General features: G+C 37.3%; 1 protein-coding gene across 1 annotated transcript in view; it reads right to left on the bottom strand.

Moving 5' to 3' along the window:
• SUCLG2 (succinate-CoA ligase GDP-forming subunit beta) overlaps positions 1-18,855 on the bottom strand; it is a 139,616-nt gene that overhangs the window by 42,896 nt on the left and 77,865 nt on the right. Inside the window, exons 9-10 of the mRNA XM_050904864.1 lie at positions 15,564-15,725; positions 13,887-14,029 (exon numbers count right to left, since the gene is read on the bottom strand). Of these exons, the coding sequence (XP_050760821.1) occupies positions 13,887-14,029; positions 15,564-15,725 (305 nt within the window). The remainder of the gene's footprint in view (positions 1-13,886; positions 14,030-15,563; positions 15,726-18,855) is intronic.

Genomic DNA, 18,855 nt, shown 5'->3' with positions numbered 1-18,855 from the left:
TTTAATCTTGTCTACACCACATAAGCATGTATGTAATCTATTTTCTTAATGACATGCTTTTACTCTTTTCCCCTATTATCACTATTAATTACAAATCTACCATGCACAAGAGCCATCCATAGTTTACATGAAGGCTTCTGCTTTAATCACAAAGTTGGCATTACTCTGTCAAAGGACAGAGCTTTACGTTAACTTTGCTTAACGACTTTCTCAGCTGGAGCCTGTCTGTAAATACAGCTCAATCTGGCCGAGCTAGCACAACAGAGATTTCATTCCCTTTTCTGGTGAAGTGACTGCTGGCTTACATGGTCAGCCCAAATGCCATCCACTCAGAAATGCAATTTTATAGCACTAGTGGCAGGATTGTTGCAATGATAAAACTGAGGCACTTCAGAGGTTCTTGGTCTTGGAGAAAGGCAATGCTCTGCCCTGACAACTACACCTGGCTGCTCCTCTGCATTGAGCAGCTTGCTAGCAGCGACAGAGCGCTCCTTCTCCCCCCCGCTCGTGGGGAATGCGCATCTGGTGCTCTGAAGCTCTTTTGGTTGCTCAGGCTTACCCTTAAATAATTAGAAATGGTTTCTAAAGTACAGCAACACCCAACACACCGCATATAAAAAAGGTTGTGCAAACCTGCACACAACTTGTGTAAGAGCAGCAATCATATATGCATATGCAGATACTCACACATGCGCATTGCCATTTACACTTCACTGTAGCAAACTGCATGTATAAAATTAAGAAAAAAAATCTAGCTCTCTTCTCCCCCTACTTGTTTGATGAGTAAAATATGTCTATAACTGAAAAAGAATAGAAAAAGATATTTTTAAGCCATAGCAGAATATTCAAGGCGAAAATGGTGTTTTAGAAGCAGTGAACTACTTTTTTTTAAATTCATTAGGAATATCTGAAATAGTACAATACCTGCTCCACTCCGCCAAACAGAACAAATTATATACTAATTTGGAACAAGTAAGGCTACCTTATTCTTGATCAACTCCTCTAATTGCTTGGACAAAAATCTTAAAAAGTTTTTGCTTTTTTTTCCTGCTGAAAACTTCTGAATAATTTTGGAAATTTCAGCAAAATCTATTTGGTCAGACATTTTCCACCGGTCTTGCCACACACGGGCACTTATTTTCTTTTAGCTGGAATTTTCAAAGCCATTTGGCTCAAAATGGTTGAACATTTTTCCATTAAAAAAAAAATTGATTAAAACCTAAGTTTTCAGCTTTTTTCATTAAGTCATTCCTCTTCCTTTGAAGAAATGTGTGGTCTTCCACCAATCCAAAGAAAAATCAACAGTTTCCATTAAAAAAAATCTCAGATTTTCAATTAAAACTCTTCAGTTAAAGTGACAGTTTCTGTTACCATTTATGTACTACCATTGCAAAAAAATAGCTTACTATTTCTGTTCTGCTTTACAATAGAGACATAGGAAAATGCTTGGGAATTGGGACCCACTTTTCTCTTGACAATCAGAGCCTATATAGGATCCCAGCTTTGTAACCTATGCCAAAAGACAGCAGTAGCCCAGTTTGTAGCTTCTAGCCCCCATGGCTATCTGCTGCCTTCTTCCATATGCAATCCCTTCCTTGGGCATTCAGCACCAGAGGCAACTCCCCTGTAATTCAATGAGAAGTATCAGCACCAGAATGAGGTACATAACCTTATCCAGCTAATTTGTAAGCACACTTTACCCAATTAAAAAAAAAAGAATATCTAATTTTGCTTACATTTGCAGGAATGAATCAATCCATGTCGGCAGAAGGTTGAATTATTCACTTCAGTTTTCACTAGACCTTCTGTCCACATTTTAGAAAGGAATCCATATTGTCTTTTTAATAATGGAGAGGGAATGCGTTTCTTAAATACAGTTATTTAAGATTACTTTCCCCTCTGGTGCTTTAGAAGGTACCCACATAGCAAACGAAGGCTAGATTCTGTTGAATAAAGGGGACAGAGAAGTAACATCCTCCGAGTTGTTACAAAAGGAGGAGAAATATGGGGGAGCAAAAATTTCTTCCTTTCTATTCACCACGGTTAAGCCAGAATCTGCTACAGTGTTTGGGAGCGCAAAACAAACAAATGTGGATTTTTAAGATGGAGAGAAAAGTTTAAAAAACAAACAAACAAACCAACCCCACAGGGAAACTATTTCCCTCCCCAAAGGTATTAGCTAGAACCCTAGAAAATTCAAAAAGTTAATTAAGCTCAGGGCTATACATTTAATTCAAGCCAAAGTCACTGAAAGATCAAGCGAATGAGATGTGTTCACTGAACCTGATATAAACAGCACATAATAATGTGGTTTTTTTCAAGGACAGTTCAAGTTTGGTGTATGAAGATAACAGTGTGACAATCACAAAATCCAATACATTCGCAGAGACAGCCCCCAAGTTTTGCCCAGCTTTTGACTGAAGTGGTTATTTCTGTAGACCTCGTCCTTTACACCCCCATGCTGCTTTATACGGGCTCTACGCACCACTATTCCCCACTGACAGCTGGTAACACAAATATTGGAGCCATCTAAATCAGCTGAAGTCCTGTGCAACTGAAGGAACCGTGGTTAGATGCCCACAGAGTCTGTTTGGAATATTCCTCCCATTCCTCCCCCCCCCCCCCGACTACATACATAAAAGAACTGGGCACTGGGAGATGGAATAACTCGTGTTTTCTGCAGATTGCTATCAAAAGTATGAGCACTAAAAGAGATAAGCTCTCCACTTTTCACACTACTCTGAAGAAAACACCGGATTTTAGAGACTGCCTACTATGACAAAATATTGAAAGGTACAACATAGACAACATCTTTTGAGAAATAGGACTAATTTTCATCTTCCTATAACAGGGTAGTTTTTCTATTAGAAGATGAAACTAAACCTCTAGCAACAAGAATAAGAACTACTCATTTGTGGTAGATGTGGACTTGATTTGCTAAGTACTTAAGCACACGACAAGCTTTAAAAGTGAATAGGTTCATTATTTCAGCTCTACCCATCCACTCAGAATAATAGATAATAAAATATTAAAACTTGAAACAGGTTTGAATATCTTCTTGAATTGGAGCATGAATAATGAAGTTGTGAAATAATTCAGTCCTACCTGAAACAAAACAGAGATTCAAGGGAAAGAAATAGCTTTTCCCTCTTTCATTAAGCCATAATTCAAATAATTTTTGTCTCTTCCAAAGCTTTTTCATCATCCTATGCTCAGCTATGTAAATGAGTGGATGAACACAGGCCAAGGAATATTTTTCTTATTCAAATATAAATTAAATACATTCCTCTGACTGGAAAGACAGAGCGTATCCTGCTCCAAAAACAAAGTTCACATACTCTAGAAAAATACATTCCCTACCTCAACACTAAAAAAAAAAAATGAAATGGGGGGGAGGCATCTACAGTGGAATACAGAAAATATCAGGAGATACCCTGCACCTCAAAATGCCATTTCCATAGAAATGGGTGGACGTTCTAACAGATCTTTTTCTTAAAAAGATGCCAATGAATTTAAAAGCTACGTATTTGCCAGACCTGCATATTATTCTTGATCACATCACTGTGCCAGTCATTTCAGATGGCGTATGGGATTAATAATAATAGGTTAGAACAAGATCATCTATCATAATCTATTCCCTATATTAGGATGCAAACCAGAGCACAAGTGTCACAGCAACATCTGTATTTTTTCATGCAATTCTCTCCTCTTCCCCAACAAGCACATCCCTGAACCTGACACTGCACTTTTTCAGCTTAGAGACAAAAAGCTCATTTTAAAAAACTGCTTCAAATTCCACCTCCGGCTTTTTTTTTTTTTTTTTTAAAGTATAGACATATCTTTACACTAAAAATCTTAGCAAGACCAGGTCCCTTATTCTTCTGTCTTTAAAAGATAATTTTATAATGGGAAAATGCTCATTAATTTTGTCATGTTTCACCAGTTTTTCTTCCCCAAATTGAGTCTTATTCTTCAACTAACCTATGCTGTATCTACCTGTGCTCCATCAATCAAGGGTGCTGCTGAAATTATAAGTAAAACCAGTTGATATTCATTTCACTGTCAGAAGAAAAGCGTGTCTTACCCAGTAAAAATGGCTAAAAGCATCTACTTGAAATATACAGTTCATCATCTAGGCCTGTTTCTATCACGAACAGATGGAGGTAAGGTGATTAAATTTCTTCATTTTGATGGAAAGAACAAACACTGTCCTAGACAGCCATAACACGTCAAACCACTTAAAAATAGTGAGTATTAAAATGCGATTTCCTCTACAGAAGAGTTTAAGGACACCTACAACTTTTCTTTTAATATACTATTTCCTACCTATATTATCAAATGATTTCTCTTTCATTCTCCTGTAAGTATGCTAGATAGATGATCTATAAATAGATTCATAATAAATTACTCATCTCACCAAGATGAATTACCAAATTGAGATTCCTGAAATATCTTCCCTTTTTATCCTCACTAATTGTGAAATGAGTCATATAAATTTTCAAAATTTAATCAATTTGTAAAGTACGGTAAAGGATTAAACACTTTTCTGATATATTATGCATGGCATTTCCTTTTACTAGGCAACACTAAGACACACAAACATAACTGCACATTATAGGGCACACGCTGGATACAACATCAGGCATTTGGCAGTTAGAGGTGATGCTGGCAAGGTTTTCAAGATGGAGATTTACTGCCTATATCCGTCGTCCTTCATTTTAGGCCCTGGTTTGGAGACGGTGATACCACGCTATGACATTACAAGAGACATGTACTATCCCATAACCATTACCATGTACTTCTCTTAAACACTTCCCACCGCAGGCTCAGCCATATTGGCTCATCAGTGGATACCTCAGAAAAGTCCAGATTCTCCAGTTCCAAGCACTAATGAACAAAGAAGTCAATAAAAAAAATCCTTTATCACTTTGATCATTAATCAAATGTACCTCCAAACAAGCAGGAAAATGCAACAAGCCTTGCCCACACAGCAGCCATCTCAAGAGGGTGAGGCACATTGTCTTCCAAGGAAATGGAAATGTCTGCTCTTTTGTCCCTATTTTAGAAGGGATACCACTACAGAGAGGGTAATTGGCACACAAACGTTTCAAATTCCATCCAAACCTAACAGCTCAATTTTTATTGTGGTTCTGCCACAAATTTTTCAGCATTTACATTCTAAGGAAACGTGTGATTTTTCCTTATTCCGCCACAAAGGAGGCAATTACAAAATCTCTGCAAGTTTTCCTCTTGCTTAGTAAGTTTATTTTCATATCCAGTTTTTAAGATTCATTATAGCCAACTTTAAAACGCCAAAAGGCATTCAACTTGTCTGTGCCTATAAATAATGGCAGATTCATGTTAAAGTATATTTACATATCAATTACTTAGGACTCAATATTACACATGCTCTTGAAAAATGCATTACTCTTGATTATAAATCAAGACAATTAAATTATGTATTTTAAATGCATAATTGTCCTCACATTTTCATAAATACTGGCAATATGCTATCAGTCTCTAAAAATGCTTCAATGAAATGAAAGAATGCCTTTTCAATACTTTAAGTGCTCTAAAAGATGACTAGTCATTTCACATTAATTCCTGCAAAACTGCAAAGACACATTAGAAGAAATCCTTGTTGAAGTTCTATTAGTCTATATTTTCTCACCAATGCAGCGCTAACAAAAATGTGGGGAAACTCCTAAATTACTCCTATAAACTAAAATCCTACAGTATCTATAAAGGAACTATGAGTTTCTCCGATACCCTTGGTTAAAGGTAAAGTATTTATACAAATTTCTGAGGCAGAAAATACAATATGCCTTTGTCAACTTCTCCCAGCTTTACAAGATGTTTCTGTGCTCTAACAGGTCTTTTCTACCTCTACAAACTGTCATGCTATGATAGCAATCTTAAACTTCGAAGAGCTTCGAAAGCCAAGGCATTATTGCCCATATAAAATTACTAATCACGGCTTTAGGTTTAGGGCTGTTCTCTGAAAGAGGAAAAGGAACCTCCAGTCCGTTCATTGGCCCCAAGGCAGGACCAACTCTTCCTGAAATACCCTGGATAAATTTTTGTTTAGCTAGTTTTTAAAAACTTGCTGTGCTGGATAGCTTATAAGTTCCTAAAATGAACTGCTGTAGGACTCAACTACCTTTTCTGCTGGACACTTTTCAGAACAGCTAACCTATATTTCTTTGCTGCATTTAAACCTTACTACTTCTTGCCTTACCAAGGCAGACATTGACCTGCAGCACTGGGCAGATTACCCAGGTGAACTGAAGGTCTCCTTCACCTTTTTGTGTCTGATTCCTCTTTCAACCCTTGAGTCTTTTGTATATTTTAAATAAGAGAAAAGGATGGTCTCTCCCTACGTGTTCACACACCCCCAAGGCAAAAGGGGCTCTCTACATGCTATTAGGAGATAATATTAAGATGATGTAGTAAGATCCAGCTTCCAAAAACTATGTGGTATACTTCAATGATTGATTAGACATTGTCCAAATGTCAAAACTGAAACACAAAACCAACAGGTTTATTGATCATTACTTTCTTTTTTAAAATTTAATATTTCAGTTCTACAAAAACAATGCTGAGTACAAAACTGCCAGTAGGATAGGGCTATGTAATAAGCAGTAAAGGAACAGTGGTAACTTTCATCATTTCCATAGCACTTAATTTCTTTAACGGACTATATAATTTTTGATCAGTGTTGAGAGTAGTCTATGGTAGATGAGTATTACAACGCAGAGTTCACACAGAGGGGGAAAAACAGAGCAGTCAAAGCCTGAACTTTCAAAAGCATCCACTAAATTCAAGTGCCACCATTTTCAGATACCCAGCTGGAGCTATAAAGGGCTATGCAGAGGTGTGAACACTGGACTAGCAGTTAGCACTCATAGAACAGTGTACTATAACACACAGATATTTTTCACTACAATAACTCTTCAGCTACAGCTTTTAGAGTACTCAAAACAGCATATGATGCTTCACCCTCTTGTGTGAATCAGAAAAACACACAAGGCATAAAGACTTTTCACGCTGTGTAAAGAAGAGCTGGGTAATGAAGTGTGTAAAGGTTGTATGATATTTGAATGAGAAAGCAAAAAGATTTCTAATGACTATGTAAGAATAGGGTTCCTCTGCATTACCTGAAATTACATGCAATCTGACAATTCAAACAAATCCAGTGCTAACACTCTATTATATGTCCATAACTGAATGCTATTTACATTTCATTTTTTTCTTCAACATTATACACACACTGACATAGGCTGCATGTGTGATAGAGGTTATCTGATCCCACTGATTTATGGTTTCGCATTATTGTAACACTGAAAAATCTACTACTGACAATTAGTCAGTTAAATGCAGAAAATGCATGACAAACTATTCACAACCAGCCTACGCTCTAACTAGGATAAGGCTCACTATCACAGCACGTGTGGCCATTTTAATTTTTATATTTTTAAAATCTCTACACGCTATTTTTAATTTATGACTTTTAAAGCTTAATACTCCCCTTCCCACTCTCCAAAGCACCCTCCTCTCACTCCACACAAAACTTCCAGGACTAACAGCAATAATTATCATTCTCATCAACGGGCAAAGGCAGCCCTAGAAGAAAAACAAACGAGTTGGTGCTTTGTTTCTGGATGTTGCCTTTGATGTTCTCTTCCTCTTAGTCAAGACAGACTTGACAGCCTTGACTGATAGGCATGACTAATACTGCAACAGACATTCTGCAGATCACATTAAATAGCTGTGCAAACTGCCTGCACTCACAACTTGGCTGCCGACATTATTTTTATTTTTATTTGATGTGATTATAAAGTCTCAGTGCCCAATCCTGGATCAGGAACACCATGTGACAACATTTCCCTCTTCTTTCACTCTCTTTTCTCCCAGACTGTTTGAAACGATGCCTCAGTGGGCAGCAGGAAGGGAATAATTGGTTGGGAACAGAAGCAGCTTATCTGCCAAAACCCCTTTTTGGCTCAGGCTTGTAACCCAACAGTCAAACACTAGGCACAGACTCATTGAATAAGACAGATCTTTGCACAATTTCCAGGACAAAACCCTCAGCTATATAGTCAAGCCTAGTTAGAAACCATACTCAAAAGAGCCTTTTCCCCCTAAAACTGGGAGCAGGTGCTTGTTTAAAGCTGCAGAGTGAGAGCAAACAGTCCAGTAACACACTGATATAGTTACTACACTCTGAACTGCCTGAATGTTCGCAGACTTTCTGAACTGTCTTAACTGAACTAGCTCACCCAATTCTGAATTAATTCACCCCAAATAAAGACCAAATAAATTATACAAGGCAACCTTATTTTTATTTCTGAAATCTGAGAAAAGAATATCCCAAATCTTTCCTCTTAGTATAATGTTATCCCTTTTGTTGCCACATAACGGACTGCAATGTTAAGAAAACTAATACTAAAAATCCCTCAAGCCAAAACTTGTGATAAACTGGTGATAAAAATGTCTTACATAATAAGGATGGATAAACTGTATTACTTTCACACTAAGCACAGCTGGAAAATAAGTGAATTGCAAAATTATGATTTAATGATATCCTCTTTCAGAATTCTGTTCATTCTCTCAGATGCCTGGAAAATAAAAGCCCCAAGACCTCTGCTTCACACACAACTTCATGGCAAGACACATCAGTGCCAATACTTTTCCCATCACTGAGGTGGACAGAGAGATGACATAAGGAAACAGGCGAAGCAAAGTGACAGGAATAAGAATGCCTATTCCATATTAATAAAACAATAATTTGAATTTGGACTAAAGAATAGCTAATGGGAAAAAAAAACCACAAAGTTTTGTGTGTGTTCGATATTAATTATTCCCTGGATGTGAGTTAACAGATGTCAATATGGAATATTTTTTCCAGAGAGACGTTTATCAATCTGTCAATAGTATTTTGCTTAAATGACAAGCGAACACTTGTTAACATCAATTGATTTGATAAGTCTTTAGTCGTATCATCAATGACAGGCTTCAAAAAAGGTTGTCAAAGGACCTGTAGGGGGAAAAGGAGAACAAGAACAACATACAATTTTGGCCCTTAACTGCCCGTATTTCAGTGATACTTTCTAATAGGAGTCAACTGTTAAGTTCAGGACTAGAGCCACTCAACGGTAAAAACAAACCTGCTTACACCTTAGTTTGCTTTACTCCTATTTCTGTATTTTAGCTCCTGTTAGGGAGACAGAACAACAAAGGAAAGGGATGGTATACAGCCAAAAGCCTGAGGAAAGACTATGTAGTCCTATGTCTGGGTCACACCTCAAGTATACATACCATTTATGTCAGCATTAATGGGCAACTCTCCTATACCAGTAACCTACGTAATATTATTTTTGTTCTATCAAGACTGCATGGGAGAAAAAGGTAGAGGATATAACTTGCTTCAGCTTATAGGTAAGATGCTTCTGGCCTTTGCCTAATTGTAGTCACTAAATACATCTTACCAAGAACCTAGTCATTATGGGTTCTCATACTCACTAGCGTCTTCAAAAACACGATTCAGCCAGCCTGACATCTGAAACTTGATGTTGACTCTCTCTGCAATGTGTATAAAAAAGCTGAGAGAAAAACCTGCAGGAATTTAGGAGCGTCAGATATGTGGGACAACTCCAGGCCAAAGCAGAGGGCAGAGATGGCAACCAAGCTTCAGTGCCCTGGACAGCAGATTTATTGACAAGACTGTTTTTTTCAGCTTTAGCCTTTCTCAAAACCTTGTTGAATCCTACAAACAGTCATCATATGGTAAATATAACTGTCCACGTCTTCAGCATGAATAAAAACGAGCACCTGTCGAGCTTGGTAAGGATGTGAGAGTACTCAAGGATGAGGACTTCAGTGAGGATGGCTGAAACAGCACTTCATAGATGCAGGGGAGGGCCAGGCATCACTCAGAACCTCTGAAATACTGAAGGAAACAACCTCTTCTACTTGACTGTGGGACAAAGAGGAGCAATGAAGCTCCCGCAGTGCCTCCCAGCAGCTTGAACACCCAGACTGAGTCATCTTCCCCTTTCCTGTTACTACCGGAAAAGAGGGAAGATGGTTCATTTTCTGCCAAAGCAGATGCACAGTACAAACTCATAGAAACAGACAGGCAGCAAGGAGGAAAAGAAAAAAAAAAAAAGTCTGGAATTTAGACAGTGACGAGAAAGGAATTCAGAACCACTGCAATGACCTGTCTGACCTAGGAAGTATTCGATATGGCAGACTGCAAACAAGACCAGCAGAGTATAAAAGGGTCACTGACTCCAGAGACAGCATTTCCATCCAAAAGCCAGTGGGTAACCTTTTGCAACAAAACACACCTTTTTTTTTTTTTTTTTTTTTTAAAAGAATTATAGTCACTGACAACAGCCAGATTAAACCAGCAGCAAACCAGCCAAGATCTTAATTTTTCTCAAAAACAATATCCCCAGCTTCACTAAATCAAATATTGGCATACCTGTGTTTTTTTGCTTTAATACAAAATAGACGTTTTAAAGACAACTAAAGAGAGAGAAAGAGGTCTATTTCAAAGTGCAGTTGAACATTTCCTTTTGGAAGATTTCTTCTCTTTCAATGTCCTTAACACTGCCAGTGCCACATTTCAGCGCAACTAAAAGACAGTACTTCTCCATATTACAGCCCTGTAGACTTTGTTTGTTTGTTTAATCTTCCTTAGAGGCTCAATGTTGTTTGGAGACATTTACAACAATTAATTGCCCCTCAAGTTCCCAAGAGCAAATTTTTATCTTCTCAAACAAGGTGGGAATCAGGTTAAAGGCTGTAGGGAAATGACTGACGAGACAAACTGTGAATGCTGCATTAGCCACAATGACTCTTGGGATTGAAAGCTTACTATTAGTTAAGAAAAGAGAGGATTCATTCAATTATCTTACTGTATATTAGTAAGCTAATGGACATGGTGTATCAGGAGGAAATAACAGACATTTACTATCTTTTCTGAACAGAATAAAATAAAACATGAAATGTTTATTTTTTTAATAGCTAGTAAACTTATATTAATATTCAACTGCAGAGCAGTAAGAAAAACAAGGGCTTTGATGTTAGGCTGATGTAACTGCCAGGGCTGTTACAGTCTCCTATCATGTACCAGGATATCAGCATATCTTCCCTAATTCTAATCTCATATGTATTCTTCATCAGTTATCGTTAAGAGAAGTTTTTCACCTGATGTCACATGGAACTGAAACAGTATTGTTAATGGTCACAGTGACATAAAAAAAAGGCAAAATCAGTCAAACTGAAAGGACTGACAAGAAACAGTTCAGAAGTGACTCACTTAAACCTGGCAAGCCTCTCAGGGATAAGAGCTGTGGTATGACTGGTCATGTGCAGGGCTAGGCGCAAAAGAACTAATGTTAATAACTTAAAAATGGGCGACAGCATTAAATCTCAATAAAAACACAATGTCTGTGGCCAACAGTGCTGTCACTTACGTATGTGCATCCAAGTTTGCTATGGACTACATTCCCTGGAGCAGACAGCTTTCAGAAGCACCCTCTTTCCCCTGCACCATACCAAATAACAGAGTCTAGTGGAACTCTAAGCAGTCATCCTCCCTTTTTTCCCTGGAGTGCAATAAAGAGAACAGGCAAAAGAGAAATGCAGTGGAGCTGTTCTGTGATTCTTCCTGTGAATGAAGAAAAGATCAGAAAAGGCATTCAAAAGGAAGAGAGGAGGCAACAAATCAATGAGGAATCAGTTGTGCTGCATGTAGGCTAAAGCCTTCTGCATCTTCAGCCAGTCAAAGCCAGGAATGGCACAGCTACAGCTGTGCATAGACACAAGCATAAATGACTATTTCAGGTCCTTTCCATGCTACCTTTTACTTTGCCCCGCTGTCTCAATTATCATAGCTTCACTAGCCCTGGTGTAAGCAGCTAGTGCTAAGCAGTAATATATAAGCAGAATATATAATAGAAGGATACATTTACAAGTCAAATGTTGGGCATGCAGATGTTATATAGCTGAGAGCTACTGAAATGCCTTTCTGTTTTAAAATTGTTTAAACTCAGTAAGTTTCATCATCAAAATTAATACCTGCTGTTTGTGCTGTTGCAGACAGAAGAACCTATTTAGCATAGTGATAATCATCAGCTAAAGTTGTGTATCTAAGACTTTACTGCACCTGCTTCTCCACCACTAACACAAGTTTCAGAACTAAATTACATCTCAGCGAAACGTTGATCATCATATGAAGCACGCACTGCAGAACAACTCAAACACACACAAACAAATCTGTGTGTAATGTCATGAGAATAGATAAAACTCACACAAATGAAAACAAGCATAACAGTGTCTACTAGCACCAGACAATGAAGGAAACTATCAGGTTTTCTCACATGAATCTCAAGTCCCATCCTGCCTCCCTTCTGCCCCAGGCAAGATACCTTGCTTCTCTGCTTCTCCAGGTCTGTATTCTTTTAGGCATGTTAATGACTTGAAGCTTATAAGATCACTAAGTAGAAGGAGACAACCAGTTCTTGTCCTGTGGGTCTTGAGAAGAACATAAACCTAGACCTCTACAAACAAAAGGTCAGCACGACCCAGGTCTATAGGAGTGCAAAAAGATCCAAGAAGAATGTTTTAAATATTGCAGATGACTCTCTCTAGTACAGTTGAGCTGTCAAGGTACTACGTGCCTTAAAAACACGCAAGGAGAGTTAAAACTGCAAAGAGCTTAGAATATGAAGTTGACCTGTGCTTATTTTGTACTGTAAATTTTCTTCCTGATTTTGCCTTGAAATTTTGCTGCAAACAATATCCACCTCGATTTGAAAAGTCACAACATTTTGTCACTTACTGCTGCACAGGGTATACAATTCTAGCAATGCAATTTTCACAGGAAGGTGGTATTTAGAGGAGCTAATATTACAGACACAATGAACACGAGGAAAATGGATGGAAGCACAGAAAAACAGAGATAAAGGAGATAAAGCCAGATCCACAAAAAGAAGCAAAATGTTGAAATTGGGACTTCAGCAGAGACGCTTAGGTGCAGGAAATGGAAAAGATGATCAAAGCCCTTCGACAGATTTTCATTAGTAAAAAAAAAATCTACAGCAACTTAAGTTCTGGCTACACACAAAAGCATAACTCCACGTTGGCAGGGATGGTCAGATGGCAATGCTCCAATGCCTACGCCTGATCAATATTCTCTCAGTAGATATTCTACTTCTGTCTGCAAAGGGGACCAATGACCCTAGCATGCTAACATGCATCTCTAGAAATAACTTCTACTCAGTACACACAGACTAATGTCTTCTCCTGTTGTTCAAAAAAAAAAGAGCAACTGAACCTCCATCTGCAAAAGGAAGCGTTAGAACGTACCAGGCTATGATTCCAGCCTGTGAATGTTAATTAAACACAGACTACCCTGTAGTGCAGAACCAGATATTTTAGAAACCTCGAGCTTAAAAGAGTACAAATCAGCCTTTAGAATTAGTTATTTGCTTAATACCCATTTTCCTTCTCACTCTACTGTGGCACTACACTGTTAGGAATGACATTTTAAGTATCTAAATCTCCTCACAAATTCCACTTTAGGAGCCAGATGTTCAAAGTTCAGCACTACAATGCCCAGCATTACCACATCTCCATTTCTGTGTTGAACTGCCTTGAGAAATCAAGACTGACCAGCAAATCTGAGTCTGGATCAGGAACTGAAAAGTCAGTCCGGTCGTTCACAATTAAATCATTTTCCTCCCAGATCACCCCTTTAGTAACTCATCCTCAGTGTTCACACCATTATCTGTATTTTTCAGCATACTATTCATAGTCCTATAACACAGCTGTATTGCTGCACGGGGAAGCTTCTGGTCCAAACGCCACTTTTTTACCTTTGGATCAGCAGTCAGCAGCTTGAATGCTTGATATACTTGTGCTTCTTTCACACCTCCACCAAGATCCAAGAAGTTGGCTGGCTTTCCACCATTCAAGGATATTATATCACATGTTGCCATTGCAAGTCCAGCTCCATTGACTGTAATTGTAAACATCAAGTGCTTATATTTCGCATAAAAGTATGTAAGATTCGTGAAAAGGCTTAAACATATCAGCACAACCACATAACATGGCTCAAAACGTTACATAAATATCTATTTCTAAATAGGTCAGTACCTATTCGAGGATATCCAACACAACAAATGATTCAAAATCTGGTGCATACACACCAACATTTAGGTTTCTTTATGACTGTATCAATTTTAGGACTTAGGTGTGCACCTTCCCTTAAGCATGTATGAGCACTGGAATGGTAATTGTGGAAATGCAAAAACTGATTTAAAAAAAAAAAAGAAAAAAAGAGACACAAAAACTTCTGGGAATAGTGATTGCATCACGAGACGTGAAGGACAAATTGACTCCTTAAGTTCCCCTCCCATCATTCTGATAGCAGTAGATGATGCTTTGTATTACTGTAAGACAGACAACTAAATTTTGGGGACAGATATCAGATGCTCCTGAAACTGCCTTTTATTTTGCGTTTGCACCAGTCTAGAAGCACTCCCATGGGCACGACCATCCTCTGAGCTAGGAAAAGTAGATGAGAATTATTTGTCCCCAGTAAGTTGCTCCTGCTGGACAAAGTAAGGCTTCTGTGTCACCTGTAATTCAACAGGGATACCTAATCCTAAAAAAAAAATACTGTAGTGTTGCCAATTATCGTTTGGGGTTGGGGGGGGGGGGGTGGTGTTTGTTTGTTTGGGGTTTTTGGTTTTTGTTTTGTTTTTTTAAAACTGAGATTAAAGTCTCACTGTCACTTACTGAATCAACTGCAACACATTATCAGTATCTTCTAGATTTGTGGTTAGAGTACACATCTAAGCAATGTAAATGCTGGACATTTTCTCACCAAGCTGAGATAAAATGCCTAATTCAATTAGATTCGTAATAAAATGTTGTACTGGCTAAAAGAATTTGTACAAAATGAAAATGATTTAGAGCAGAGCTGACTTTTTTACTTATCTCTTCTAAACACAAGAGTAATTTCTGTTCTACAGAAACTTCAGGAAAATAAAAAACTGGTGTTTTCCTCTTAACAACCAAGCACCTTATTTAGCAGCTTTCCTTAAAGGGAAATGGAGTTCAATATTCAATTGTAAGTGCGAATATCATGTTTTTACACACATACTTTTGCAATGTCTTTCAAGTAACACAGTCTCATTTTTGAAAATTAACGATCGAATTTTGATGACTTTTCTTGTTTTGTTTTAATTACTGGAAAGACCAATTGTATCAGCTTAAAAATTCAGAAGGTAGAAACCTCACAGGCTTCTCCCTTAGCCTGCCTTCTCTCTGACACCACATGTGCCCTGCCTGTCTGCTGCAGCCTTCATCACAGTCTCAACACAATTTTAGTTTCATTCCTGCAAGAACTTGTGGAAGGACAGACAACCTCAGCAAAACAGACTGAAATACTGCCAAGGGTGGATTGAATGTCAGAATGTAAACAAAGTCTATACACTGAACAAGTATGAATTTGTCTTCAAATGTCTTTTGGATTTATTTGTTCTTACCAAAGCAAGCAATATTTCCATCCAGTCCTATATATTTTAAGTCATATTTGGCAGCTTCGTTCTCTATAGGCTCATTTTCAGACTTGTCATCCATGGCAAATATTTCTTTTTGCCTAAATTCTGCATTGTCATCAAAGTTTATCTTGGCATCAAAACAAACAACTAAAGAAAAAAAATAAAACAACATACAGGCATTTAGAGATTACAGTTCGTCAGAGCTTCTGAAATATTATGACTACTACAGCAGGGAGGGGGAGAAGGTTGCTTAGGGACTGATGCTGCTTCCAACATATGATCAGCTGAATTTCTAGCATTGAGTCCAGTAGAGAAGGGTAAGTTTTCCTTAAATCCTATATTGAGAAAAGGCACAGCAAGCATCTCCACACTACACAGTCACATGCCCTTGTCACAAGATGATCTTCTGTGTTTGCTTTAAACAAAGTTCCCATAAGTTATGAAGGCAGTTTGTATGATTTGGACAGATGGTCTGCAGTAATTTCGTAAGAGAGTCTACTTTCAATTATTTTGAAAGTATGACAGATATAACAGGTAACAGGTTAGCAATCCAAAGCAAAGTTTGGTAACATACACTCATTTCTAGTAGAGCAATACAAAATGCTTTCCTTAGCCATATTTTTAATGTATAATGTTATTAGCTATACACACATTATTTCCCTAAAGTTCTGACTTAAAACAACTTTAAGCCAATGTATGTTAAAAATGATCAAAAGATGACTTTTAAATAAAGAAAATTTTAAAAGTAAATACAAAACTTCTTGTGAATGTCAACATCTGCTATGGTTGTAAAAATAAACTAAGTAGCAGCTAAACCTGACTATATTAAATAATAGGTACAAAACACTAGCTAGTAGAAATAATATTCACATAAAAACACCAGTAACAGAAATGCACGTAGAGTGAACTGGTTATTTGCCTATTTACTGACTCATTATTTCTATGGGTTTGCATAGGCAAACACCTCATTAGATTAAAATGTTCTAAGTAAATGTAAGACTATATACTTATCATTTCACTATTTAAGTAATTTGACTTGTACTATATCCAGATTATAATTACTGACTGAAGTATAGTTGATTTCTCAATGCAAACCAGTCAGATTTAAGTGCCTTTAAATGCTGCATCCAGAAAAATCGAATAGTTTTTCTTTCTGCTGTGTTTTGATTCATATTGCCATTGAAACATATACATGGTGCGTGTGAACGTGCTCATGAGCATTGTACACCTCTCTGCAACTAGAGGTCAATTACAATTAAAAAGACAATTTTTAGTCTTTGATATAGATACTCATCAATTAAAATAACTAATCACACAATCTTTTTTGGTGGGCAAATATCTCTCCCTTTTTCTTTTTTTTTTAATATACAATTACTTAACTTACGAGAAAATATCTAAGCAAACAAAACATTTACACAAATAGGAGAGTGTCAATTATATGTCTTGATTTGCATTGGGATTTCTTGTTTTGGTTTTCTGATGTTGCCGGGGGTTTTGTGGGTTTTTTAAAATACATTTGATTTGTAACCAATACCAGATTAAATTAAAACAGGATCAAATTTCGTTTCAGTGACTGCAGTTTCACAAAATTATTCATGAGTGTTTGTGTATAATAAATCTCTCTTCGAAGAGTCTATATCTTACCCGGTCAACCATCATGTGGAAATCTGCCAAAAGGAGAAATGTTTGAAGTTCATAATATGCTTCTACTGTACTAGAGCTGCTTTAATTTTTTTTAACAATGAACTAAGACCTGTACCATTTTTCTTCTTCAAGCTTTCAGTTCCTTAAATTGCTAAAACAACTCAAAGCTAGAGTAAAACTGCAGTTTCAGAGCTCTGTTTACCTTAGACATGAACATCCTCAATGTCACATTAATAGAATCTAATTTCTACAGAACATTCATGTTTAACAAAGGCCATGCTGTACAAAGTAGCAGGAAAAACACTTATTAATATTTATCAAACCATTTTCACCATCAAAAGCACATTGTTACATGCATGATAGATTATACAAATGAATTTTTCTTCTAAACAAATATCAAAGAAAGCTCCAACACTTATATTCATGGAGTACTTCTGTTGTTTTTGCTAGCAGTGTCGGATTTTCGTCATCTGCCAATTCAACAGCTTACACTGAGAGCAAACAAAACAAAAAAACCCAAAGAAATTGGCAGTTACAGGCTTCTGACCCAAGAGTGTTAACAAAAAAATTGCTACAAAATTAAACAAAAGGAAATACATATGACAATGTATTTTCTAATAGAAATTCACACAAGTGAAAAACAAAACACAGCAAGAAATAAATCCATCTTAATCGTTACTTTGACAGGAATAATGGTCTTCATACAGAGACTTATATTTTATCATTAGAAATAACTGCCTTAAGCTACTCAAATGTTCTTCCATTTGTTTTATCTTTATTCCTGTTTAAGACATTTCAGATAGAGAAACTGCTAGCAAAAAAGAAATAAGCACAGGAAGACTTGTGTGTATGTCTGCTAGTAAGATGGCTTTCACAGCTTGAAACCCACTCTTTCTGCTCCTCAGCTTCCTGGATGCAAAACACATGGGGAAAAACCTCCAAGAAAACAGCATAAAAACTCCTACCATCCCTCAAATTAAGCCCTCCTCACTAAATATGCACAGCCATTCCAGAAAAGCTAAGTTGGTAACTTATCCAAATCAGTTCATTTTTTTCACCTTGCCACCTCATAGTACTCCAGCAAGGATGCAAAGTTACTACCACCATGGTTCTTTAGGACCTTTTAGGACCACCAGTTTTGTTTCCTCTCATTCCTAACTGTCCTCTCCTTCGCTTGCCCCTACTTGTCTACTGATTTCCCCTCTGTTGTACCCAGCCAAATATGTCTTCAGTATCTCAGCGATGCCCCTATTCTGTTACCTGATGGTGCTGTCTCTACCCTTCTCACTTCCTTCTCAGTGTCTATACACACGTCTACAGTGTCCACTGACTAACACCCAAGACATACTTCCTTGCAGGATTACATGGCTGAGATGATGTAGGTACTGAACTGGGGATTTTGCCCTTTGCTCTGCCAAAATAACAGAATAATAAATTCTGACATCTGACCGAGCAAAAGGACTACTGGGTACCTTCCATACTGCCCTGTAGTGTTAAGGTATCTTGGTCAATTATTCTACTAAAAAAATGATTTCAACAAGTTTTGAGGAAGGAAATTTTGTTTTTACAGTATCAATGGTCTTGAATCCACAAAATAAACCTGATAAGTACATCAGTCATAGCAGACAAACAT

The sequence above is a fragment of the Gymnogyps californianus genome, chromosome 13 (assembly GCF_018139145.2).
Source record: "Gymnogyps californianus isolate 813 chromosome 13, ASM1813914v2, whole genome shotgun sequence".
Classification (NCBI taxonomy): domain Eukaryota; kingdom Metazoa; phylum Chordata; class Aves; order Accipitriformes; family Cathartidae; genus Gymnogyps; species Gymnogyps californianus.
This window is presented reverse-complemented; position numbering and strand designations above follow the sequence as displayed.